We start from the raw sequence: 25,732 nt of genomic DNA on the forward strand, positions 1-25,732 counted from the left end.
TGATGTTAGTGGGCACCTGATTTCAACTGTAAGGTTAGAGGAGGAGGCAGTGTGGAGGTGATGCCCTCCATTCACGCCCTCACCCACACTTCATCTGCAGTCATTGCAAGGTGAGGCAAGTGTTAGTCATGTTCCCGGAGACCCAGGACATATTGGGCATTTACTATAATTAGAAACAATTAAAGAATTACTCCTTATGGTGTGTAGTTCCTTGCCCAAAGAAGAAGGGTTCTGGGCTGTGGCAAAACAGACAAAACATTTGATTCTTTTCCATCCTTTGTCTTCTATTAAAGAGGAGGCAGATCTATGGGTCTAATCCACAATTTAATTTGTTTAAGCATTTTGATTTTTAATGACTTTGAGAATTTACAAAGGTTATAAAAATAATTACAGTGGAGTAAGCCTTCAGAATCTTATAAACCCACTACAATTTATGTTGATGTGGCAAAACACAATTCTGTTAAACGAAGGTACCTGCACACACATACACATACTCACACAAAAGCTTCCAAATTCTTGTTCACAATTCACAGACAGAATGAAGAAACCTAGAGGTTTACTCTATTTTAGAAAAGAGCGGTAAGCCTCATTTGGGTTTCAGAATTCATGAATATTAATATATTCACACATCCATTCATTCTGGTTTCGATGGGTAGAGTTAGACATACTTTGGTCTTCATATAGGAAAAAATGACCTAAGCCTTTGACTTTTAATAATGGAATGGACAGCCCTGTGGTATAAATGCATCTTCTCTCACAGAGAGGAGCTAAATCAGATGCTACTTGGCCCTGGGTAGGAGAAGCTGTCTCAGATTTTTTTTTTTTTCTATTCAAGGTTATGTTAAAATCTAATGTAGCAGCTGCTGCTCAGAAGGTAAGCAGCAACATCAGTGACCTGCTAAGCACTTTGGCTTTTGTCTAGAACCCTTATTTTTAAGTGTTCCTTTGCAGGGAGGTAAGCTATGGCATTGAAACCCCTCTCTTTTCTTAGTCTCTTTTAATTATTTTTTGGACCTAGCCAGTTACACATCCAGTTAGTGCTAATTGTTATAATTGTCACTTTCTTTCACTTGAACCTGATAACCAATTAATTTCATAGAATATGGATGGTATTACACCAAATGCTATAGTTTTGTGTGGTTTTTGGGGTTACTTTGTATAAAGGCATTCTTCTAATCTTCATATGGAGAGTTACTTAGAAAATCAGCTGCGCTTTGAATTTCCATTCTTTGACTTGAAATTCATAAGATAAAAGATTTTTTCTTCTCAAATTTCAACAGCTATCTATTGAATCATGACAGTGGACCTGACATGGGGGTCAGCACTTACTCCCGCTGAAACTGAAGCATATAGTCAAGTGAAGAGCACTGAGATCGTGAATCATCAGTTATTCCACTAAAGTCACAGTAAGAGCCATAGAGAAGCACGGGGGCCATGGGATTTGATACCACAGGTACCTAACTGAGGGCTCAGGGGAGAGCTTGCGGAGGAAATGCCAGCTGAGTTGAGGCTTAAAGCTGGACAGAAGTACTAAGCCGAGTGGTGGGAAAGGAGGGGGATAAGCAATGGCAAGAAGGAGCCCATTTCTTAGAATGTATTAAATCAGATCCCAAATCAGGTTGCAGTATGTTCCACTGTGGATTTTCTATGGATATTAGTCTGAATTTCTGAGACCTCAAAACTGTTACAGGAAAGGCTTTTGAATTCTATTTCATAAACTATTTGCTTTATGGCTCTAGAAAATTATCCTTTTTGTACCTGTCTGTACTTTGTAGAACATAATCCAGGAAAGGCCTGAGTACTGTGAGTGTTGTAGTTGGATGTAGGCCTGTCTTCCTTCTTCAGCCTGAAACACCTGCTAGAAAAAACTCCAGACGTGCAGCGTATGTTCATATGTCATGAGAAGGGCACATGCCACCCTAAACAACATCTGACATGCATCATGCTCCAATAAACTTCATTTTTGAACGAGGTCACAGAAAGAATGAATTTTGATCTTTACTCACAGTATAATTTTGCTTTTAAAGAGAAACCCAACATTTAAAAAGTCATGCATCTTTTTCTTATTTTTAGGACTGTTTTGCTTCCAACTGTATCCTGGCTAGCACCCAGCTTTTCAAGCATATTCTAAAACTTTAAAAAGAACAGTTTTTTAAAGTCACACTGGCAGTTGAAAAACTTGCAAAGTGGAAACAGCATACATCCCAGATAACTGAATTTACTGTATATCATGAAGATGATATTTTAATGTCTATTTATTGAGCATTTACTATGGGCCCAACACAGTCATAGGAATTCCTATTCAATTTCTTACTTAATTTTTTCAAGTTGCTTGTGAGACAAGTACTGTTAATCATCTATCTCCCTTTTTTCTCATGAGAAAACAGGCTGAGAGGGGTTAAGCAAATTGTCCAAGAACACATGGTATCATAAAGGGAGGGACTAGGACTAGATTCTCTCACTGTGGACCACAAAGCCGGAGTCTAACTCTTTATTACAGTTGCTCCATGTCTTGGAAACTGCACAGTTGAAACACTGGGTATCAGATCTTTAGCCCTTCAAATTAGACAGTAGGAGAAGGCAATGGCAACCCACTCCAGTACTTTTGCCTGGAAAACCCCATGGATGGAGGAGCCTGGTGGGCTGCAGTCCATGGGGTCGCTAGGAGTCGGACATGACTGAGCAACTTCACTTTCACTTTTCACTTTCATGCATTGGAGAAGGAAATGGTGACCCACTCCAGTGTTCTTGCCTGGAGAATCCCAGGGATGGCGGAGCCTGGTGAGCTGCTGTCTATGGGGTCGCACAGAGTCGGACACGACTGAAGCGACTTAGCAGCAGCAGCAGCAGCAGTACTTATGGTTCCAGGCCTCGATACCTAATGCAAATGTATACCTCCTCTCAACTTTCCTCAAAATGTTCCTCTAACAGAGGTTTAAAGATCCTTGGAATGAATGGATGAGTTCAAATTTACTAGTAGATTGGTAGAGAAACTGGGATGCAGAAGGCATAGGCCTTAGTCATCTAGCAGAGGTGGTATTAAATGGCACAAAGTAGTCTCACTAAAGCAAGGATAATGAGTCCTGCATGGGTGGTTGGGGAATAAGTGCTACTTAAACTTTATTAGTGCTGGTCCCTCATTTGCATAACAATCATCATCACTTAAGATGTGGCTGCAGCTCTTCCGTCTGAATATATTTTTCTGTGTTTATCACTGGTAAAACCTTCTTATGTTCTTGATGCTAGAAAAAAGTCACAAACATTCATCCACAGAATTGACTATATTCAGCTATTGAAAGGGAAGAGGGAGATTTGCCCTGACATGGAATCTGTCCATGATGTAGTTTTAGCTGAAGAAAATAAAATTGCAGAAGAATATGTATATGAGGATTCTCTTGATTGCAGGTAGGAGACAGCCATGGAGAAACTTTTCCATGGCAGTGGAGTCATGGATGCTGCCATCTCTGTTATCACATCGTTATAGCTCCTTGCCTGGAAAAGAACAGAGCTCCTCAATGTTATGCGGCAGCCGGGATAGGAGAGGGGCTTGGGGGAGAATAGCTACATGTATATGTATGGCTGAGTCCCTTCACCATTCACCTGAAACCATCACAACATTATTAATCGGCTATACCCCAATACCAAATAAGAAGTTAAAACAACAAAACAAAGCAGAGGTCCTATCGAAAAAAATCCCAGGAGAGGATTCTGATTGGTCTGACTGTGGCCACATGTTTAGCCTTTGTAGCAACCACTGTGGCCAAGGAGGGGATACAATGTGAAAATATCTGAAGCTAGAAGAGTGAGGTCTAAAGCTAGAAGGGTATAAGTGATACTGAAAGTCAAAACCATAACTAGACCCAATTTTTGTTAAAAATATACATTCAAAAAATCCAAGAGAATATATATTAGGCTGTTAAAAGTTGTCTATGAGTGTAGATTTTCACCTCTTCTGGAATGCTGGCCTTTTATTTTATAACCAGCTCCTCTGTTGTAAGTTAAAAAAAAATTTTTTTTTCTTTTAAAAGGTTAAGTAAAAAAGGTCCTAAACAAGTAACTTAAATGTTCAGTTGATAGCATATCTCATTAGAACAAGGAGCAGTCATTCTGAAGCTGTTGCCAACTGACTACATATTTTTATCATTTAAAATAACTTGTTTTCTTTCATTTTTCTCCTCCAAGCAAATTCATTCCCTTTAATTTAATTGTGTAGTTAAGGCTTTTGTTTGGAAAAGAATTCTGTTTCTCAGAACAGGATCCAAAGTCTGTCTCAAGAAAGGCGTGAATTTTTGGCAACGTAAGTTATGAAGCTTTGAAGGGTTGCTTGGTGGTAGAACATTCAGTAATCTGAGCCACTTTTGTAGGTGGTAGGATATATACCCAACACTTGGAAGGGAAACAAGCACCCTCCCCTGTTTCCTGGGTCCAGGCCCTGTTTTACCTTTAGCACTGGCCCCTGTCCTGAGGCAGGCTGATTAATGGGCCATAACATCTATTTTTGCCATACAACTGTGATTCCACTCTTCAAATTCACATGAACAATTCTTCTATTACTGAATAATGGCTTATATGTATAGAGCACTCAGCATGATTATTCAGACATTTATCTCAGTGAGTTTTCAAATATGTACCCTAAAGCAGGTATTTTGTAGAGTTTCGAGATCCTTGGTTAAGTTGGGTAAAGGAGATCATTTTGGTTTCAAGAAACATTGTGCTGTGCTGTGCTTAGTTGCTCAGTCGTGTATGACTCTTTGCCACTCTATGGACTGTAGCCCACCAGGCTCCTCTGTCCATGGAGTTCTCCAGGCAAGAATACTGGAGTGGGTTGCCATGCCCTCCTCCAGGGGATCTTCCCAACCCAGGGATCAAATCCAGGTCTCTTGCATTGCAGGCAGATTCTTTACCATCTGAGCCATCAGGGAAGCATTACTGGTGGCTTGTTACGCTTTCTCTCCCAAGAACCGACCCTTTGGGCAAATGTTTTTCTCTTGCTCAGAGAAATTCTGAGCCGTAAAGATAACAGATGAATATAGGCATTTTCAGCAGTGCTGGAACATTGAGAAGCTCAGTTCAGTTCAGTTGCTCAGTCATGTCAGACTCTTTGCAACCCCATGGACTGCAGCACACCAGGTTTCCCTGTCTATCACCAACTCCTGGAGCTTGCTCAAACTCATGTCCATCAAGTTGGTGATGCCATCCAACCATCTCATCCTCTGTTGTCCCCTTCTCCTCCTGCCTTCAATCTTTCTGAGCATCAGGGTCTTTTCCAGTGAGTCAGTTCTTCGCATCAGGTGGCCAGAGTATTAGAGTTTCAGCTTCAGCATCAGTCCTTCTAATGAATATTCAGGACTGATTTCATTTAGGATGGACTGGTTGGATCTCCTTGCAATCTGATGAACTGGATTGAAGGGCTTTGTCTAAGCACTGCTGCTGCTGCTGCTGCTAAGTCGCTTCAGTCGTGTGCGACCCCATAGATGGCAGCCCACCAGGCTCCCCCATCCCTGGGATTCTCCAGGCAAGAACACTGGAGTGGGTTGCCATTTCCTTCTCCAATGCATGAAAGTGAAGAGTGAAAGTGAAGTCGCTCAGTTGTGTCCGACTCTTAGCGACCCCATGGACTGCAGCCTATCAGGCTCCTCCGCCCATGGGATTTTCCAGGCAAGAATACTGGAGTTGGTCGCCATTGCACTAGGGAGCTGATTTTCCAATTCCGGGAGAACTTGGGGCTGCAAGGAAGAGAAACTTGCTCAGGCTACCTGAGACAGAAAAAAGAAGGTATATAACTATTGGAAGGACACAGGGGCCTCTCATGGAACCCAAAGACAGCAAAGGTGGTCAGACTTCATGAGTAGCCAGAATCACAGAAATGTAAAGTTACTGGAAACCAAGGAACTAAATAAATGGATATAATTTTGAATTTAATCAACATTGTTTGTTTTTTTTTTACAAACTTCTGAAAGACTTGCATGCCTTGAGATTACAGATATACAGAAAACTGTAAATGGGGAATTAATGTTTAATTATAAATATCTACCGAACACAGATTTATGGCTTTACATATTTACACACATTTCATTTGAAAACAACTATAAGTTAGATCTTTCTTTTCATCTCACAATAATTCTTGAGAATGCTTGATAATTATGGACAAAGCCACAAGTGTATAAAATGGATTAGTCAAATAATTTTAAAAGCAAAGTTAAAGAAAACTTTAAAAAATTTCTACAGGGCAAAGGATATATATTTTTTAATGTTGGGTTTTGATATGTTTGTATGATGCTTAGGGCTACAAAATTCTTAAAATATTTTTGGCAGAGAGAACTGGCTTAGATTGGCTTAGCTGAGCCAATAGATGGGCTTCCTAAGGGTCAGGTGATTATTTCTGATCCAATCAGTTGTAGTGATAGAGGTGCTAGTTGATCAGGTAATGGGGCCTTTTTTTCTTTTGTGGCAGTCCAGTGATACTTCTCTTGAACTAAAATCTATCTTGTAAAGAGATATGTGCACATTGAGAGTCCCTTGGACTGCAAGGAGATCTAACCAGTCCATCCTAAAGGAGATCAGTCCTGGGTGTTCATTGGAGGGACTGATGCTGAAGCTGAAACTCCAATACTTTGGCCACCTCATGTGAAGAGTTGACTCATTGGAAAAGACCCTGATGCTGGGAGGGATTGGGGGCAGAAGGAGAAGGGGACGACAGAGGATGAGATGGCTGGATGGCATCACTGACTCGATGGACGTGAGTCTGAGTGAACTCCAGGAGTTGGTGATGGACAGGGAGGCCTGGCGTGCTGTGATTCATGGGGTCACAGAGAGTCGGACACGACTGAGCGACTGAACTGAACTGAACTGACACATTACCTAATGCCTAAGAAAGCTAGATAACTGTGAGTTGTTTAGGCATTTTGTTTCTCAGCTAACTAGATTCTTCTCATGGCGAATGATTGTTCTGGGTTACTTATAAACAGTTTCCCTTTTGCTTCAGGCTCTGATATGGCCCTGGGTAGAGCTAACAGAACTGGCTGGTGGGGTGGCTATGAAATCAGCAAAAGGAGAAATCAGAGCTGCTCTTCAGTTTGGACCTGAGCAACTAGTTAAATAGTGGTATGGTTAATCTAATGGGCAATTCTGAAAGAGAAGAGGCTTGGTATGTAGTAATAAAAATCCAGAGTCCTGTTTAGGATAAATAAAGTTTGGGATGCTAGTTAGATACCTATACTGGGGATATCAAGTAAACAGCTAGCAATCTAAGTCTTTCAGGCCTTTTAGGCATCTTGGTTTCTGTCCATATGGCTCTCTATTCTCCTTTCCACAGACCAGCTTTCCTTGGCATCATGGTTTTAGGTGCCATGGTTCTGAGTTGGACCACCATGGTCTGCCAGCTCACTGTTCAGTACCAACTGGCTGACTTATTCTCATGGCACAGTTTCAGATACTGTGGAGACAGTCTGTGACAACTCACCCAGAGGCCAGTGTCCACCAGATTTGATCTCTTCTGGTTGGGTTCACAGAGCATCCAGACTGCTGCTTCAGACTGAGCACAGGATAGGGCAGGAAAGTTGGATATGGAAAGCAAATTTGATGACATTTCCTTGGGAAGTCTTTTATGAACCTCAAGGCAAAAAGTTGATCATCTTTCCTTTGGTGTTCAATTGCTAAGTCGTGCCCAATTCTTCACGACTCCATGGACTGCAGCATGCCAGGCTTCCCTGTCCTCCATTATCTCCCAGAGTTTGCTCAAGTTCATGTCCATTGACTTGGTGATGCCATTGAACCATCTTATCTTCTGTTTCCCTCTTCTCCTTTTACCTTCAATTTTTCCCAGCATCAGAGTCTTTCCATTGAGTCAGCTCTTTGCATCAGGTGCCCAAAGCACTGGAGCTTCAGCTTTAGCATCAGTCCTTCCAATGAATATTCAGGTTCGATTTCCTTTAGGATTGGCTGATTTGATCTCCATGCAATCCAAGGGACTCTCAGGAGTCTTTTTCAGCACCACAGTTTGAAAGCATCAATTCTTCAGCACTCAGCCTTTTTATGGTCCAACTCTCACATCCATACATGACTACTGGAAAAACCATAGCTTTGACTATGCAGACCTTTGTTGGCAAAGTGATGTCTCTGTTTTTTAATATGCTGTCTCTGTTTGCTATAGCTTTTCTTCCAAGAAGGAAGTATCTTCTAATTTCATGGCTGCAGCACCATCTGCAGTGATTCTGGAGCCCAAGGAAAGAAAATCTGTCACTGCTTCTACTATCCCCCTTTCTATTTGCCATGAAGTGATGGGAACGGATGTCACGATCTTAGTTTTCTGATGTTGAGTTTTAAGCGAGCCTTTTCATTTTTCCTTCCTTTATGCTCCTACAATTCTCAGAGCTTTGTCCCTTCTAAGAGATACTGTAACGGTCTGTTTTCTTGTCTGTCTACTTAACTATACTGTACAATCCTTGAAGGCAGGGGCTCTGAACCTGCAGGAACTAGTACAGACTAGATTCTTAGTAACTATTTGTGGAGGGAATGAATGAATGAATATGTGAGAAAAAGTACCTGCACAAAGTGTGCTTCCTCTGACTTGCTGGAAGGGTTCACCATGATGGAGAAAAATGTAAAAAAACAACAAAGCAAAGCAAAACAGAAAAAAACCAACAAAGAACCTGGAGCCTATGTCACCTCAAACCTGTTATGTACAGGTTTTATAAAACATAACACGTTTTACACTTTTATGTCCTTAGCCCTCAAGGGCTACTTGTAAGCATTTTGAACACCGGATGTATTTATATACATATTTAAATATCAAGTTAGAGAATGTTGGTTCTAGAAGGGATCTTAAGATCCTTTGGTTCAGCTTTAAAAATTTTTTCAGGTAAGAAAGCTAAGTCTCAAAAGGATAAAGGTGACTTTTAAGATCCATAAAGCTTCCAGTCCTTGTTCTATATGAAGTTGCTTTCTCCTTAGAGCAATTATTCATTACTTTTTCAAGGACCCAATGTGAAAGAAATCTGCTGAGAACCATAGATCTCTCTGGGAAACAAACTCTCCCCATGAAGTCCAAGCATTCCTGTTTAGAATCCAAGGATCGAAGGAAAAGAGATAGGGTGCCCAAGAGTAGTGAAACTTAGGCATAAATTTAAATACACTCTTAGCTGGACATGTTATCCAATTTTTCTAAAAGAGAGCAACATTTTACAGAGTTTTTGTGAGAGTAGTTGAGAAGCCGTAAGTGCTGCACATAAAAGGTACTCTATAAAATGTTGGTCACATTTTGAAAGACATGGGATTATAAGACTACTCAAAGGACTCCTGAAAAGGCTTTATATAGTCATCTATACAGCAAACCTTTCACTTGAGGGTATCATGAATGTACATGGCAAACTAAACACAATAGTTGTAACTTGCTTTTGTCCACAGAGCACGCAGGTCAATAGAATGAGTGCTGATTTTTTGGTGACTGACGGAAGAGGATGTGGGCAAAGAGACCTCAGGGGCCATGAGTCTGTGAAAAATCTTAAATACCAGTTGTAAAAGGAAAGTTTGGGCTTTCCAGATGGCACAGTGATAAAAAAAAAAATCTACCTGTTAATGCAGGAGACGAAAGGTGGGTTTGATTTTGGGGGTGGGAAGATCCCCTGCAGAAGGAAATAGCAACCCACTCCAGTATGCTTGCCTGGGAAATCCCATGGAGGGAGGAGCCTGAGGGCTACAGTCCCTGGGGTCGCAAAGAGTTAAGACTGAAGGGCATGCACCTACACACACAAAGAAAGGCTTAAGGACTAGGGCACTTGGACTGAGACAGGAAGGCATGCTCCTGTTTCACAGGCAAAGTCCTTCATTTAACATTTGAATTCTGAGAGGAAGAAAAAAGAAGTCATCCCTGGTCTTGGATGATTCCATACCTCTGCTCACCCAGACATCCCATGTCTGGATTTGCTTCATTTGAACGTCCAGAAGACTCACTGAAATAGGAAGGAAATCACTGCTTTAGTCCTGCAAATTGACTATTCAGTGAAAGAGCCCAAATCTGGAGATTTCCATGACCTTTGGACTCCCTGAATAGACAATGGTAGCAGTTGAGGCTCCAGACTTGTTGGGTGGGAGCTTTTTCCAATGCAAACCCTGTCCAACTCCTCATGCACATTATACTGAGGTGTATTTACAAGTGTTTATGAATGTGAATGAACTGACACCATCGTCCTACCTTAAATAGGATAATGCACACACTTTGCTGGGTGCAGACGAGGCACTCAGTGAATGATGGCAGCTATGATGATGATGATGATGTTGGTGTTTTTTCCTTGCTCCATTCATCTTCCATTCTCTTCTTTCCTTGAAGGAACAAGTATATGCTTTGTGAAATCCCTTCAGCCTCCCAAAGAAAATTAAACTAATGGGAGGGTGCCAGGGTAAGGAAACCTCGATTCCCACTCTAAAGCTTAACTTGAAGATAGTTGCATCCCCTCCACCAAGTGTCATGCCTGTCCGTGTCGCTGGAGCCACCTATTTCCCCGGAGTACCTGGCAGCTTTTGGAGGTGGGTACCCGGCAAGGAGCATCGGGAACATGAGATGGAGATGAGAAGCTCAGAGACTGTGGCCTCCCGGGAAGAGGCGCTTGAAAGCCCCCTGCGCCCGCACCCCGCCCGGCCCGGGCGCTCTCTGCTGCCCCCCGCGGAGGTGCCCGCGTCCCTGCCCCGGCCCCCCTAGCGGCTCCTCGGGAATGCTGGGAATGTGAGTCAGGGCCGCGGAGAGCGAGCGAGCGAGCGAGAGAGCGCGCGGAGCGGCGGGGCTGGGGGCGCGGCGGAGCGCAGGTCTGGCTGCGCCCGCGCGAGCGCGCGTCTCGGGACTGCGGCGGGTGCCGCCCCCTCGGCCGTCGGCCCCGCCCGGCCCGGCGCCCGGCCTCGGCCCTGCGAGCGGCGCCCTTCCTCCTTCGCTGGCTCCCTCCCTCCCCGCCCCGCTCCTCCTTCTCCTCCTCCCGCTCCTGCACGCTCGGGCTCCGGCTCTGGCGCCGGCTCCGGCTCCTCCCGGCCGCCCGGGGCCAAGGAGACGTGAGGTTGTAAAAATCCATGTGGGACGGCCCCGGGGCGAGCATCAGAAAGGTGAGACGTCGGGGCCGGGGCCGCTGGGCGCCCGGCTCCCTCGGGGCGGCCGTTCCGGGGCATCCCTCGTGCCGGGTCCCCCTCACTCGTGGGGAGCTGCAATGCGTTATCGGGGGTAGCCGAGGGGTGAACCACCCGCCTCTACTTGGGCTTGCTGGGGCGGGGGAAAGGATGGGGCGGCCTAAGGGCGGATTTGTCTTGATGTAGAAACCCCGGATTGGAACAAGTGCACGGCTTCCTCCGGCGCGCGGGCGCTGCTCGCTCGACCCGGCGGCCCGGGCTACCTCCCGCAGTCCCTCCCCGGCAGCCACCCAGACTGCTCTCGCCTTTCTTCTTTTCTGCTCCCCCTCTTTCGTCTGGCTTTCCCCCCTTTTGCCTTGAAGGGTGGGGGTGTTCGCAGGGGCAAGGGTCTCGGGAAATCCCCAGGCAGAACAAAGTAGAGGAAGGTGGAGCCCCAGCCCAGGGGGTGGGGTACCTGGCTGCTTCGGTGGGGTCCGAGGGGAGCGTGTTTAAAAAAAAAAATCTGTGTCAGGGAAAATGAAGCCGGATTTATTGGCGAGGAGTAGGAGGTGGTGTGGTGGTCCATGAAAACGAATACGATGTGAAATTAAACTGAACGACCTGCTTTCTCTCCCCTTTCCCATCTCCGAATTATACAAGAGAAGGGATACTTAGAGGGTTGTACCTATTCATTTTATTTTAAAATTATTGTCCGAGCCTTTGAAAGATCATCTTAGGACAGTGAAGATTAGGGCTGCTTTGGTGCGGGATAATAAACAGCTCTTGTAAACTCGGATCGGCCCTGCCTTTTTAATTTTGTACTTAAGGGTCTCTTTTCTCCTTGCCTCAGAGGGAGGGTCCCCTCTGTTACGAGCAGATCGATTTTAGGCGGCTACCTGCCTTTGCTGGATGAAAGGCAATTTACTCCCGGAGCGGTGAATTGTCAGCTCCCTCCGTGATTGACAGCCACACCTGCCACTTATGTGGGCAGAACGGGGACCGCTGGAACCTCAAGAGCCAATCAATGCTTGAGAGAGGAGGGCAGTTCCCACTTGTCATGGTTAGTTTCCTGGTTGGCTTTTTAAATCAGTGGTTTTCCTTAACTATTGGTTTACACCAGGTATGAGATTCCAGCTGTGAGAGGCAGACAAGCGGGAAGAAAACTCTTCAAAAATGGGCTCAGAAGCAAGAATGCTTCACTTGTATTTGCCACCCCCGTTTTAGTTGTAGTAGTTGGGGATGCTCAGGCCATTGGCTTAGAAATGAAAATGAAATGAATCTGTATAAAGGATGAAATGGGAGAGTGTGCTGGGGATTAGAATTGTCAACCGATTTCTCTAGAATTGCAGCTGCTTTAGAAGAGATAGCATTTACTCTTGAGCTTTCTGGAAAAGGGTGTGGCACTTTGTCTCCTATGGTCAATCTTGCCCTTGTAAAGTCACATTGTTTCTCAGTATACAGTACTTAGCTCTTTGCTCTATGGGGGGGGGGGGGGGAGAGATTTATAAAGATATTTTCAAAGCAGGCAAACATGCTTTATTTGAACTACCATGAATAGAAGGGATTCTTTTAGTTTTTGATGGTGTAACTCAACTTCTGGAAGTGAAACCTGCCTTCTCCACTTCCAGTTTGGATGTCAGTTTGGAGGTGGCAGTGGGGTCAAGCCAGATGCTTTCTGGAGGGTAGATGAGTTTGCCTTTAAGGTGAATTTGCTTCTAAGATGAGCCATCTTGTTGGTTTGCATCTCTGCTTTAATTAAAGCCTTCACAGTTTGGGAGGGTGGTGTGTGAATCGTGATGAAAGCGTGGCTTTCACCAGCAAGATTTTCAAGGGTGGATGGATTGTGGGTAGAAGACCAGATCTTCTCAACTCTCTATTAGTGAATGGCTAATTTTTCAATACTCTTCTCCCTTAATTCAGTGGAAAAATTACTGATTGATCCAGAGAGCTGTCGCCTTACAGAAGACGTACCTGAATGTGAATATAAAGCTCTGCATTGAACATATCATGAACAGATTGTGGGCTAGAGTACACTGATTAGAATAGTCCTCATGTAGGAGCCAGGTTTGTTAATTATCATCATCATTATTATTGCATATGCAAGCACTTTAGGGGTACTTTACATGTATTTCCTTTGTTAAATCCTGCAGAGCCCCTGTGAGGTGTGTGTGTGTGTGTGTTAGTCACTCAACTGTGTCTGACTCTTTGTGACCCCATGTACTGTAGTCTGCCAGGATTCTCTGTCCATGGGATTCTCCAGGTGAGAATACTGGAGTGGGTTGCCATTTCCTCCTGCAGGGGATCTTCCTGCATTGTGGGCAGATTCTTTACCATCTGAGGAGCCCTTATGAGGTAGGTAGGACTATTATTATCCCCAAATTATAGATAAGGAAACAAAAATAAATTAGGTATATTGCTACAGTTTAGTGTGAGAGTGAGAACTTGAGCCCATGTTTCTCTGATCCAGACCCCGTGACGTTGGGCATGGCTTTGAATTCAAATTCTGGTTCTGCAGTCTGCATGGGTTCAGTCTGGAGTGTGTACTCTTCCAGCTTACATAGGGCTTATTCTGTTAAGAGTCCACTGTGATATTAATGGTCTTTTCACTGTGCTGTTTGCCTCGCCACTTTGAAGGTTCTTTCTTCTACCATCAAGCAAATGAGATAACTTTGTGTGTTGTACATTTCCAGTATGTCAACTCTAGCCCGAAGGAAATTTGGTTCCAGACTTAATGATGACTTCAAAGAAAGTAAAACAAAATAACATGCACACTCTTCCATCTTCCTTGATACCTTAAGGTTCCACCTGGAGTTGTGAATATGTCTTAGTTGAATACATACTCTTTTCATTTAACTGGCTTTTTATCGTTTCTTCTCTAAAGGATAGGAATTTTATTTTCTTTTCCACTTACAAAGGGATTCTTTTTAATTAGTGATTAAATATAGTTATGTTTAAAATTATCCTATTAAAACAATATGGCTCTCTTGCTTTTTTATGTAACAAAAGCCACAGACTTTAGCCTTTCAGTGTCTTCTTCCCATTGATGAAACTCAATGGTCATGGCTTGCCAATATAGGTATCCTGAAAAGTGAGTTTAGATGAATGGTATTGGAGTCTACAAATTCACCTCAATAGATAGTCTTTGATTTTGGTAGCGTTGACTTTGTACAATTAACATTTTTATTTGTTTTACTAGGACTTCCTTTCTGGAGCAGGAAATGGCAACCCACTCCAGTGTTCTTGCCTGGAGAATCCCAGGGATGGGAGAACCTGGTGGGCTACCGTCTATGGGGTTGCACAGAGTTGGACACGACTGAAGTGACTTAGCAGCAGCAGCAGCAGGACTTCCTTTAATAACCCCTTTTTATCAGCTAATAGCTTAACACGTTGGCTGTCATATGGGAGATCTATCTGCCAGCCAACAGTTGAGTTTTAGCAATGTTTATATTATTCCTTGATACTTTATTGTGATTTTCCTTGTTTTAGAAAGATAGTAGAACAAAAGGAAAACAGAAGCATTGCTATTAATGATAATGTAGGTCTTATAAATTTAAAATAGTTGATCCAAAGATAAAAATCATTAGGTGTACCAAAGACAGAGATGCTTCAATCACTGCTTTTTTATGAGAAAAAAAGGAGCAAAATGAATGATTATGTAAGAAACGTGAAATTATATCAAATGGTAAAAGAAAAATTAATCACCTTTTGCTGTGTAACAAAACTCCTGGACTTACAGCAACAGGTATTTATTCTCACCCTCATGAGTCTGTCTGTTGACTCTTATTTTTGGCTGATCGTGGTTGGGCTCCTGTGATGGCTCTGCTGTAGGTTGTAGCTTGGATCCTGGGCTGTTCCACCTGTGTTCTGGGGCCCAGGCTGAAAGCTACGTGGGGCATGCTCTTCTCATGGCAGATCAGTGTATTTAAGAGCCAAGTCAAACTGTACAAGCTAATGTCATTTCCATTAATGATATTTTTGGATATACCAAGTTAGATGGTGAAGCCCAACATCCATGGTTAAAAGTAAACTCTGCCCGTAGTTGGGGAGAGAATATTTAATGAACTATAATCTGAACTCCTACAATGTGTAAAAAGAATATTTTTTTTTTTTAGAATTTTTAAATTTTTTCTTCTCATTTTTGGAGAATGCAGTCTTCCCGTCACTCCTACCCCTATTTTTATGACATATAAACATAGTATTTTGCATTTCAGGAATATACCGTGTTTGATTCCAGAGGATTGACTGCAAAAGCAGGTATGAATATATACATGAGTATATACATGAATTACTTAAATGATCCAGGCACCTACTGTGTTTGAGGGACTGTGCTCAATGGAGTGATGAGCTCAGGAGTTATCGTCTGATATGAATCCTGTTACCATAGAACTTATAAGGAATAGGTGTCAGGAAACACTTTGTAGATGAAATGGCATTTTCCTGCTTCCTTGAAGCAGTGGTAGTGTTAGAGATAGAACAGGGGATATAGTGCAAGTGTAAGGTGCACATCTGGATATAATGAGTTATTTCATTTGGCTAGAGGGGTGAATAATAAGGTGATAATAACTATAATAATTATAATAATAGTAATTATAGCCTAGCTTTTATTAAGCAGTTAATTATGTGCTAGGTACTCTCCACTCTGTTTAGCACTTTATGTGAAATATATCATTTAATATTTGGATATATTGGTAAATATATCATTTAATATTGGGATAGGCCTACTTTCTGGTTGCCTATCTAGTATTCATTCTCTCCTTTCTCACTAAAGGAACTCCAATTTTGTTTGAGATGGGAATATGCCTGTCTTACACTCCCAAACTCTCTTATGTGAATGGCCACGAAACTCAGGTCTTAATAATGATACTTTGACCCCTTTTTGCTTCTTGCTGTGGGGAATATGGGTGCAGTGCCTTGAGGAGCAGCAGCCAACTTCATTAACAAAGATAAGTTGTTTTTGTTGTTCACTCATGTCTGACTATTTGCAATCCCATGGACTACAGCACACCCGGCTCCTCTTTGCTCCATTATCTCCTGTACTTTGTTCAAATTCATATCCATTGAATCAGTGATGCTGTCTAATCATCTCATCCTCTGCCACCCCCTTCTCCTTTAACTTTCAGCCTTTCCCAGCATCAGGGTCTTTTCCAATGAGTCATCTCTTCACATCAAGTGACCAAAGTATTGCAGCTTTAGCTTCAGCATCAGTCCTTCCAATGAACATTCAGGATTTATTTCCTTGAGGATTGACTGGTTTGATCTCCTTGCTGTCCAAGGGACTCTCAAGTGTCTTTTTTTTTTTAAATTTTATTTTATTTTTAAACTTTACATAATTGTATTAGTTTTGCCAAATATCAAAATGAATCCGCCACAGGTATACATGTGTTCCCCATCCTGAACCCTCCTCCCTCCTCCCTCCCCATACCATCCCTCTGGGTTGTCCCAGTGCACTAGCCCCAAGCATCCAGTATTGTGCATCGAACCCAGACTGGCATCTTGTTTCATACATGATATTTTACATGTTTCAATGCCATTCTCCCAAATCTTCCCACCCTCTCCCTCTCTCATAGAGTCCATAAGACTGTTCTATACATCAGTGTCTCTTTTGCTGTCTTGTACACAGGGTTATTGTTATCATCTTTCTAAATTCCATATGTATGCGTTATTATACTGTATTGGTGTTTTTCCTTCTGGCTTACTTCACTCTGTATAATAGGCTCCAGTTTCATCCACCTCATTAGAACTGATTCAAATGTCTTCTTTTGTACCACAATTTGAAAGCATCAGTTCTTCGGTGCTCAGCCTTCTTTATGGTCCAACTCTCACATTTATACATGACTACTGAAAAAACCATAGGTTTGCCTGTACAGACCTTTGTCGGCAAAGTGATGTCTCTGCTTTTTAATACGCTGTCTAGGTTTGTCATAGCTTTCTTTCCATGGAGCAAGCATCTTTTAATTTCATGGGTCCAGCCACTGCTCACAGTGATTTTGGAGCCCGGGAAAATAAAATCTGTCACTGCTTCCACTTTTTCCCCTTCTACTTGCCATGAAGTGATGGGACCAGATGCCATGATCTTAGTTTTTTGAATGTTGGGTTTTAAACCAGCTTTTTCACTCTCTTTTTTCACCCTCATCAAGAGACTCTCAGTTCCTCTTCACTTTCTGCCATTGGAGTGGTATCATCTGCAGAGCTGAGATTGTTGATATTTCTCCCAGCAATCTTGATTCCTGCTCGTGATTCATCCAGCCTGGTGTTTCGAGTGATGTACTCTGTGTAGAAGTTAAATAAGCAGGTGACAGTATACAACCATGTCATACTCTTTTCCTGATTTTGAACCAGTCAGTTTTTTTCATATTTGGTTCTAACTTCTGCTTCTTGACTTGTGTACAGGTACCTCAGGAGATGGGTAGCATATATGAAACATGACAAAGCTGGAACCTGGAAGGCTGTTGGTTTTGATGACATTGTTGAGCCATAGTACAAGCCTAGACTGCCTTTCCCTGTTAAATCAATACTTCTTATTACTTAAAACAAATAACCTCCTTAGTTGTAAGCTACTATTTGTTACTTGTAGTCAAACATAATCTTCACTGATACATATAACTTCTCAAGAGCCTCTGCAAATAGATGCTATCATACCTATTTCAAGGGTGAGAATATGAAAATCAGATTAAGGCATTTGCACAAGATCTAGGATTCATTACTGAGTCATTTTGACTTTTAGGGTCATCATACTGCCTTTGGCTGGGCAGATAAGTACCACAATAGAGACTCTGTTGGAGAAGTAGTTTGGAGTAAAATTGAGGGAGGAAACTGGATTCCAGGCTGAAAAGTTTGAGTTTTATTACTGGGAGAAAGAATACAGCTGGCCCTCAATATATGGAGATTCTGAGTCTGGAGGGTTGACTGTAAGGGACTTGAACATCCTTGGATTTTGGTATCCATGGGCATTCTAGGAGCCAATCTTCTGCAGATACTGAGGGGCCACTGTATAACATGACTTGACAAAGACAGAGACTGGAGTTTGGAGGACCACTGAGACTTAAGTGATGTCACCCAGTGCTTTAGTGTGAATGAAACTGGAGGAAAAGCTCAACACAAAGGTGAGTTGGCAATGTGAGAAGAAACTGGAACTAACTGAACGCAAATCATAGTCAGCTATTAACATGTTATCTTCTGAGAACAAAACTAAAGTCTTCTGAAGGTTAGTATTAACTTCTACTAATGGTTTCACATTTGCCAGGAAGTAGGGAATGAGTAACATAGAGAACTGTTAATGGGATGTGAATCATTATTTAGTGCAATAGATGGGGACTTCTACTTGTCTGTATCATTTATTGAACCCTTGATGACCTTGTATGACATGATTTTGATCTGGGTCTGGCTCTACTGCACCAGTTAAAGGTAGCAGAGATGAAGGGTAAGGCCAGAGAGTGGTGCAATAGCACAATGAATTCTGTCCGTGGACTTTTTTCCGCATCTGCTAAACATTTTGGTGCTTTCTTAGAGGTGGGGTAGGGTCAATTTAACTTCCTGGGCCTCCTTTCCCCCTGTTTCTCTACTTTATTTAATCTATAAAATAAAGGATTTGGTTTACATTAGTGGTTTTCAAATGTTTTTCAGCTGTAGGAACTTTTGTTTCCTGAATAAAAAGTTGTCTGGACCTTCAGTTTAATATAGAAAAAAGTAGAGTTGCTCTGAAAATTCAAGGCCCGGGTTTATGTAGTCTGGGATGTCTTTATATTGAGGCTACTGCTCTGAAATGCTCCCTACATGTTCTCCCAGGTCCAGGATTATGTGAATCTTAGAGTTGTCCAGATGTTTTATTGGAGCATCCTCTTTAACAAATCACTTTGTTATTCCACAGCTTGCTGATTTTAGTATCATCCTGGGTAGAGATTGGTGGTGGACAAGGAGGCCTGGCTTGCTGTGGTTCATGGGACCGCAAAGAGTCAGACACGACTGAGCTACTGAACTGAACTGAACTGAGGGTAGAGATTGTTAGTGTTCACCATGGCTACTTTTTCTCTAGGTATATGTTGAAAGTGACTTGTGTCACCTCTATTTCTAGAACACTTAATTTCCAGTGTGAGACTGTCCAATACTGTCTTCTGCTGTGATGATCATGGCAACGCCTGTTGAGATGGAGCCTCCGTGTGCCATAGTCCCTAAGTTACTAAATGAACAAATCTTCCAGTCAGTTGGCGTTGGACATATAATGTGACTATATGTTATAGTGAAATAAACCTTTGTTGTTTTAAGCTATTGAGATTTTGTGATTGTTTATGCAGCATTTTAAGGAACTGCTCTTTACTAATAGATCATCTTTTAGCAATCTTTAGCATCTTTAGTTTATCTGCTAAACTTTATTTAACTTGCTTTTGAAGTGTCTTCTAGATCAACCTGAGGCCTGGCCAGCTTGTCCTTACTTTGTTCTTAGAAAAATAGAAGGCAGCATGTATATTTACTGTCTGTGTAGGTCTCTGTACTCATAGGTTTTACGATTTGGAATGTTGTTGTTTAGTCGCTAAGTTGTGTCTGACTCTTTTGCGACCCCATGGACTGTAGCCCGCCAGGCTTTTCTGTCCATGGAATTTCCCAGGCAAGAATACTGCAGTGGGTTGCCATTTCCTTCTCCAGGGGATGTTCCAACCTAGGTATCGAACCTGTGTCTCCTGCATTGTAGGTAAATTCTTTGCCCCTGAGCCACTGGGGGAACCCCGTGAATTGGAATACTTAACTATGTTTGCTGCTACTGCTAAGTCGCTTCAGTCATGTCCGACTCTATGCGACCCCATAGACGGCAGCCCACCAGGCTCTGCCATCCCTGGGAGTCTCCAGGCAAGAACACTGGAGTGGGTTGCCATTTCCTTCTCCAATCCATGAAAGTGAAAAGTGAAAGTGAAGTCGCTCAGTCGTGTCTGACTCTTCGCGACCCCATGGACTGCAGCCTATCAGGCTCCTCCATCCATGGGATTTTCCAGGCAAGAGTACAGGAGTGGGTTGCCATTGCTCTCATGTTAAAAAAAAAGTCCAAATAAATATTGTGTAGCACACCTTACTTTTTTTAAAAAAAGTGTTTAATTTAATGCCCTATTGCTTTTTAAGATAATAGAACCTCAGTGGCTCAGGAAAGAATGATTGTTTTCAGTTACCATAATAATGGCTACTGTGGATTGAGGGCTCATTCATTGATTTGTGAAATATTTATTGAGCATCTACTATGTGATAGGTACTGAAGCTATATGGATGAACCATAGATAGTTCCTCACTTGGAGCTTACACTGTAGTTGGGGTTTGTGAATAAGTTTTCTCTGTTCTATGAAGGATACCAGTTATGAGCATTTACTGTGTGGTAGGTGTTTTATATTCCTCATCTCATAGTGCCTATAATGGTAGGTATATAATCACCATTTTATAGGTGAGGAAACTGAGACTCAAAGAATTTGATAACCTATGAAGGCAAGAATTTTTGCCTTTTACTTAGAAGGCAAAGTGCTTATTTGCACTTTAACCCCCAGTGCTTAGTAGAATCTTTGATACATTGTGGTTGCTAAATAAGTATTTGTTGATTAAATAAATGAGCAGAGGAACTTGCTTAAAGTTCATGTCGTGGGAAAGCGAGAACTTGAACCCACATCTGCCTGACTCTCAGGCTGTTGAATTATCACTGGGTGTAGTAGGAGAGTGTTTTCACATGGTAACAACAGAAGCAACCACTGAGCCCCACCAATGTCAAGGAAAAGGCACCAGCAAGAGCCAGATTGTCTCTTTTTTATGGGTAGGGCCAAATTCTCTGCATGAATCGCTACTCACTGTGTCTCAGCTGGGGAAATTCGAGGCTACTCTCTCACTGACTTAATTGCTGATGTAATTGGTTACCCCTGTCTTGGGCCAGTTCAACTTCTGCTCTAGCTGGATTTCCTTAGCACTTGACTGGCCTTGTTTCCCAGGACTGTGCCTCAAGTTCTGCTTTTAACATCTTGCACATCCCTTCTCCACTTTCATTTTTCAGATGTGTTTCTTTGAAGTTCCAGGAAATCTCTAGTTGCTGGCACCTAGTGGGCACTCAACGAAATTAAAAGGGAGAGCGAGAGAAGAAAATAAAGGCAGCCAGCACTTTTAGGAAGGAACTAAGTGATGACTTTTTCCTGGAAGTTAATGGTGAGATTGCAGCTCCAGCAGATGGGGAGGATGGGTTGGGTTGCTGGGTATATCTGGGGTAGGTACACCTGTCGATGGAAGTCCAGTGGCAACATTCATAGATGCCTTATACCAGCAGCTCTCTCTGGGGTAGGTACACCTGTAGATGGGAGGCCAGTGGCAACGTTGATAGACACCTTATACCAGAAGCTCTCTCTGGGGTAGGTACACCTATAGATGGAAGGTGGGTGACAATGTTCATTGCTGCCTTATACCAGCTCTCTCTGGGCTAAGTATACCTATAGATGAAAGGCCAGTGGCAATATTTATAGATACCTTATACCAGAAGTTTTACTTTGCTGTGTTTTCTTCAAAGTCTATATTTTGCTCTCTTACTTCTCCTGTGTATGTGCAGTGTGTGCACACACATCTATGTGTATGCATGGGAGTCTAATAACATTCCATCTTTCTTCCTGCCTTACAGCTTTCCACCCCTAAAGGTAGTTGTCATTCTGTGATTTCAGAATATGAATGAATCACAGGCAGCAAAGTGCCTTCCCCTGTAAGTGTATTAAGAGCACACTATTAATTCAAGGCAACTTCTTAGTGGTTCAGAAGACAAGAGCTTGAATGGGAATTGAGCAGTGTGTTCTTTAAGAATACACTCAGATCCTTCTGCGAACTGTGAGAGGCTTTCCCTTAAAACAGTATGGCTAATTATAGCAAGAAAGGGCAGGGTTTTATGTAAGGAATTATACCAACTTGTGCTCAGTAGTTACTGTTCTATGTAGCAGGTTTCTCTAAAACAAGGTGAGAGTGAAGGATGGCAGTACATCCTCTGTGGGCCCAGAGTGATTGAAAGTAGGGCCCCAAGGTGATTTGGAGTCTGGGGGCTGCTTTGAGGGTGGAGAATAACACTCTGAAGGTGGAAGGCTGAGTGGTTCCGTAAGATGTGAGATTGGTCTGATCTCTAGTTATATTCTTGGTCAACCTGGTGTAGATGCCAGACTCCTACCATGATGGCTTTCTTGTTCCTGTTTTAAGTCATGTTAGCCATTCTGCCTTCCTGCTGGCTGGCTCCAAGCTAACTGCCATCCCTGGAGAAGCAAGGCTCTGGTTCAAAGGGCAGGATCCTAGTGGAGCAGTGTTGTTGATCCTTTTCCACGTTTAGCTCTCAGGAGAGGGCTTTAGATGTGTTTTCTTTCCTCCTGGTGATTGTTTTTTGTTCATTTTGGGTAAAATTCCCAAATTCCCTCTACACTCTCCCCCACCCCATTTTGGTTCTCTAGCCATCTTGTGGGGAGAAGGCAATGGCACCCCACTCCAGTACTCTTGCCTGGAAAATCTCATGGATGGAGGAGCCTGATAGGCTGCAGTCCACTGGGTCGCTAGGAGTCAGACACGACTGAGCGACTTCACTTTCACTTTTCACTTTCATGCATTGGAGAAGGAAACGGCAACCCACTCCAGTGTTCTTGCCTGGAGAATCCCAGGGATGGGGGAGCCTGGTGGGCTGCCGTCTATGGGGTCGCACAGAGTCGGACACGACTGAAGCAACTTAGCAGCAGTCATCTTGTGTCTGAAACTTCTCCATGGGGGGATGCAGGAGGTTGGGTAGCAAATGGGGTGAAAGCTTGGCCTTCTTAGAAGCTCATTGAAATAGACCCCGTTAGATGCTGGGTGAATACAAAAGCCCCTGAGTGTCAGTAACTGCTGTTCATCAGGCTCGCAAGCATGGAGCAGTTAGTAGGGGTGTGTAAGGAAAATTCTTTCCATTCTTGTTAAGCCTGAGAAAGAACTATCTTCATACACAGACTTTGAATACGTTGACAGGACATCCTTAAAATCAGCAATGTGAATAGTTACTTAGAATAACTTCAGAGCAGATTCTTTTGGATATAGAGATGTGAGCCCTGACCTGTGAGTCAAGAGACCTAAATTCTATTCCTGGCTTTACCACTAGCTTTCTGCTTATTTTTCTCTTTCTTGATATATATCAAAATCATCTGGCCCTTCTCCAGGTCTAAACTAATTTTTTTTACAGCATATTTTTTGGCAAAGGATCAACTAAGTAACTGCGATTTTATTAATGACTTTGTCCTGGAAAACAAAACTGGCCAGTATGCTTTCATGATGGACTTTATTAACAAAGAGTTAAGCCATTATATTATGTATTCACTCTATATGTGTGTGCTTGCTTCATGCCAGCTCTCTGCTGGCACAGGGGATGCAGCTATACAGAGCAGGTGATTTTGAGGGGCTCAGGGGGGAGGGCCTGAGCCTTTAGTGGGGGACTAAGCAAGTAAGCAGGCTACTGGAGTGGGAGCTCTTATGGGGGAATACCCAGGCTATCTTCCTCCAGGAGAACTGAGGAGATTCATGGATGAATGATGGAGGGAGATGTCTAGAAGAAGGTTAACACCTAAGGTGAGGTAGAACAGGAAGTGGAGTTAGCTAGTGTGGACTTGGGTTTTGATGGTACAGTAACAGAGGGAAGAGTCCAGATCCAAAGATGAACAAGAGATTGGAAGTTTGGGGGCTTGGGGATATTAAAGTAGACCTGTGGAGCTGGAAATTAGCTTGGCTTGGGGTGGCGGCTGGTGAGAGAGGCCAGGAAGAGTAACAGCCATTAAGACTGTAGCTTAACCATCAAAGGGTTTCAGTAGGGGAATGACACAGTCAGAGATGCTGAATTCTCTTTATTCTTCCTTCATTCCACTTTCGTGGCAATAACTACCTGCTTCTGGTATTGGTGGGAGTATGGAATTTGACACTGGGTATTAGCAGGATGACCTGGAAAACAATGGAAAGATTATGAATATGGTCTTGGGAATCCTAGCAGTGTCCACCCTGATTTCATTGACCAAACACACTTTCTGCAGGTGAAGATGCTCCTGATAAAAGATCCAGAGTGGGATGTTGTTTTTTGAGCATCTCTGTGGATGTTGTGGGAGAAGGCAATGGCACCCCACTCCAGTACTCTTGCCTGGAAAATCCCATGGACAGAGGAGCCTGGTAGGCTGCAGTCCATGGGGTTGAGGAGAGTCGGACACGACTGAGCGACTTCACTTTCACTTTTCACTTTCATGCATTGGAGAAGGAAATGGCAACCCACTCCAGTGTTCTTGCCTGGAGAATCCCAGGGAGGGGAGCCTGGTGGGCCTGCTGTCTGTGGGGTCGCACAGAGTCGGACACGACTGAAGCAACTTAGTAGTAGTAGTAGTAGTGGATGTTGTGTGGGATCAGGTTCTTTTCAGTGAGTTTTGAGCAGAGCACAGAGTATAGATCTTGTTTTAAAATGTTTGCAGTTAATGGGTGCAATTAAACAGACTTTGTTAGACCAATCGAAGGAAATAGTTGAAGTAATTCATAGTGTACGGCTTCTGAAAGTGGTGTAAGAAAGTTCATGAGTGAAAATGTTCTAATTATTCTGTGAGATGTACAAGACTGAGAGTTATGTGCTGAAATTGTTTTCAGTGTGCCATATATCTCAGCAGCCTATGACTTTACTTCTGTATGATTTTTGTAGTCTAGATGGTAGCATGATAAACTGTCTTTCATATATTAATCTTGACTTCTGTGCTTCAGCTTGTAAATCAACATTTGAGCTGCTATATCATGGCCTTACCTGCTAAAAAATAGTTTTATAGAGTTGACCAAAAAGTTTGTTCAGGTAAAAACCCTTGGTCAACCCAACAGTTCAACAACATCACCATGTTTGTATAGCAGAGTTTTTGTAATCATTTGAGTGTTTCTTTAATCTTCTCATTATTTTATAAAAGTAAGTGGAAATGGAAAAACAGACAGTAATAAGGTGAGAAATTTGAGCCTCATAAACATAATGTAATTGAGGCAAAGATGACACTATTAAAAATGCCCAGTGTAGATGGTGTGTACTCAGTCAGAGGCTGTGGACTTAAGGTGACCAACTCTATTTAGTTGTGAGGGATAAGAAAGAAGATACGGGCTATGGACATAGGGAATTTTGGAAAAAAGCTTTGTGGGTAATGATAAAAATCAACATGTAACTTGGGATTTTGTCACTTATTGGTTTTGGAGAACAGAGCTTCCCTTTTTAACATAACTGTTGTCAACTTTTTGTTCAGCTTTAAATAACTGTTTGTTCAGCTTTAAAAATATACATGTATATTGAGAAAGGTATTTTCTGCAAAAGTAATAGATAGTAATTGAACTCACCAGTCTTATGTAGAAAAGTCCACCAGGGCTGGACTCTTTTGGTTTGCTTAGTGGCATTGTTGGTCATAGTGCTTAACAAAATTCACTGTCTTTTGGCAAACCAGTAAAGATAAACCAAAGAAAATACAATGGACCTAGCAAAGGATATACCTCAATGGATTTTCATGATTCCATGGTTTCCTTTGGTACACTGTGGAACAGAAAAAGACTAAATACATTTTCAGTTCAGTTCCGTTCAGTCGCTCAGTCGTGTCCGACTCTTTGCGACCCCGTGAATCGCAGCACGCCAGGCCTCCCTGTCCAT

The 25,732-nt window shown here is 42.6% G+C and overlaps 2 protein-coding genes and 1 non-coding gene across 9 annotated transcripts in view; 2 read left to right on the forward strand and 1 right to left on the reverse strand.

The window, feature by feature from the left end:
• Nucleotides 1-316: 316 nt before the first annotated feature.
• On the reverse strand, nt 317-11,081 carry LOC104975557 (serine/arginine repetitive matrix protein 3-like). Its single transcript, XM_059880079.1, has 3 exons — nt 10,509-11,081; nt 10,193-10,320; nt 317-3,492 (listed from the first exon to the last, which is right to left on the reverse strand). Exons 1-3 carry the CDS (start codon nt 11,079-11,081, stop codon nt 3,471-3,473), a joined length of 723 nt encoding a protein of 240 aa, XP_059736062.1. The 3' UTR covers nt 317-3,470.
• MIR2371 (microRNA mir-2371) lies at nt 1,081-1,152 on the forward strand. Its single transcript, NR_030985.1, has one exon. It is a non-coding gene; the product is annotated as a microRNA mir-2371 (primary transcript).
• ERC2 (ELKS/RAB6-interacting/CAST family member 2) overlaps nt 11,000-25,732 on the forward strand; it is a 980,761-nt gene continuing 966,028 nt past the window's right edge. For 5 of the 7 annotated variants that reach the window (XM_024982903.2, XM_024982905.2, XM_059879783.1 and 2 more), the window contains exon 1: nt 11,000-11,088. The gene's annotated coding sequence lies outside the window, so the exon portion shown is untranslated. 7 annotated transcript variants of the gene reach the window in all.

This window comes from Bos taurus, chromosome 22, assembly GCF_002263795.3.
Source record: "Bos taurus isolate L1 Dominette 01449 registration number 42190680 breed Hereford chromosome 22, ARS-UCD2.0, whole genome shotgun sequence".
Lineage (NCBI taxonomy): Eukaryota > Metazoa > Chordata > Mammalia > Artiodactyla > Bovidae > Bos > Bos taurus.

Bases quoted from the DNA above. Each gene is read 5' to 3' on its own strand.
- LOC104975557 (XM_059880079.1), bottom strand. From the start codon at position 11,081: ATGCTCGCCCCGGGGCCGTCCCACATGGATTTTTACAACCTCACGTCT. The intron at 10,321-10,508 runs GTACTCCGGGGA...TGTTCCTTCAAG, and splicing joins CCACCTCCAAAAGCTGCCAG to GAAAGAAGAGAATGGAAGAT. The intron at 3,493-10,192 runs GTAGGACGATGG...GTTCTTTTCCAG, and splicing joins TGTGCATTATCCTATTTAAG to GCAAGGAGCTATAACGATGT.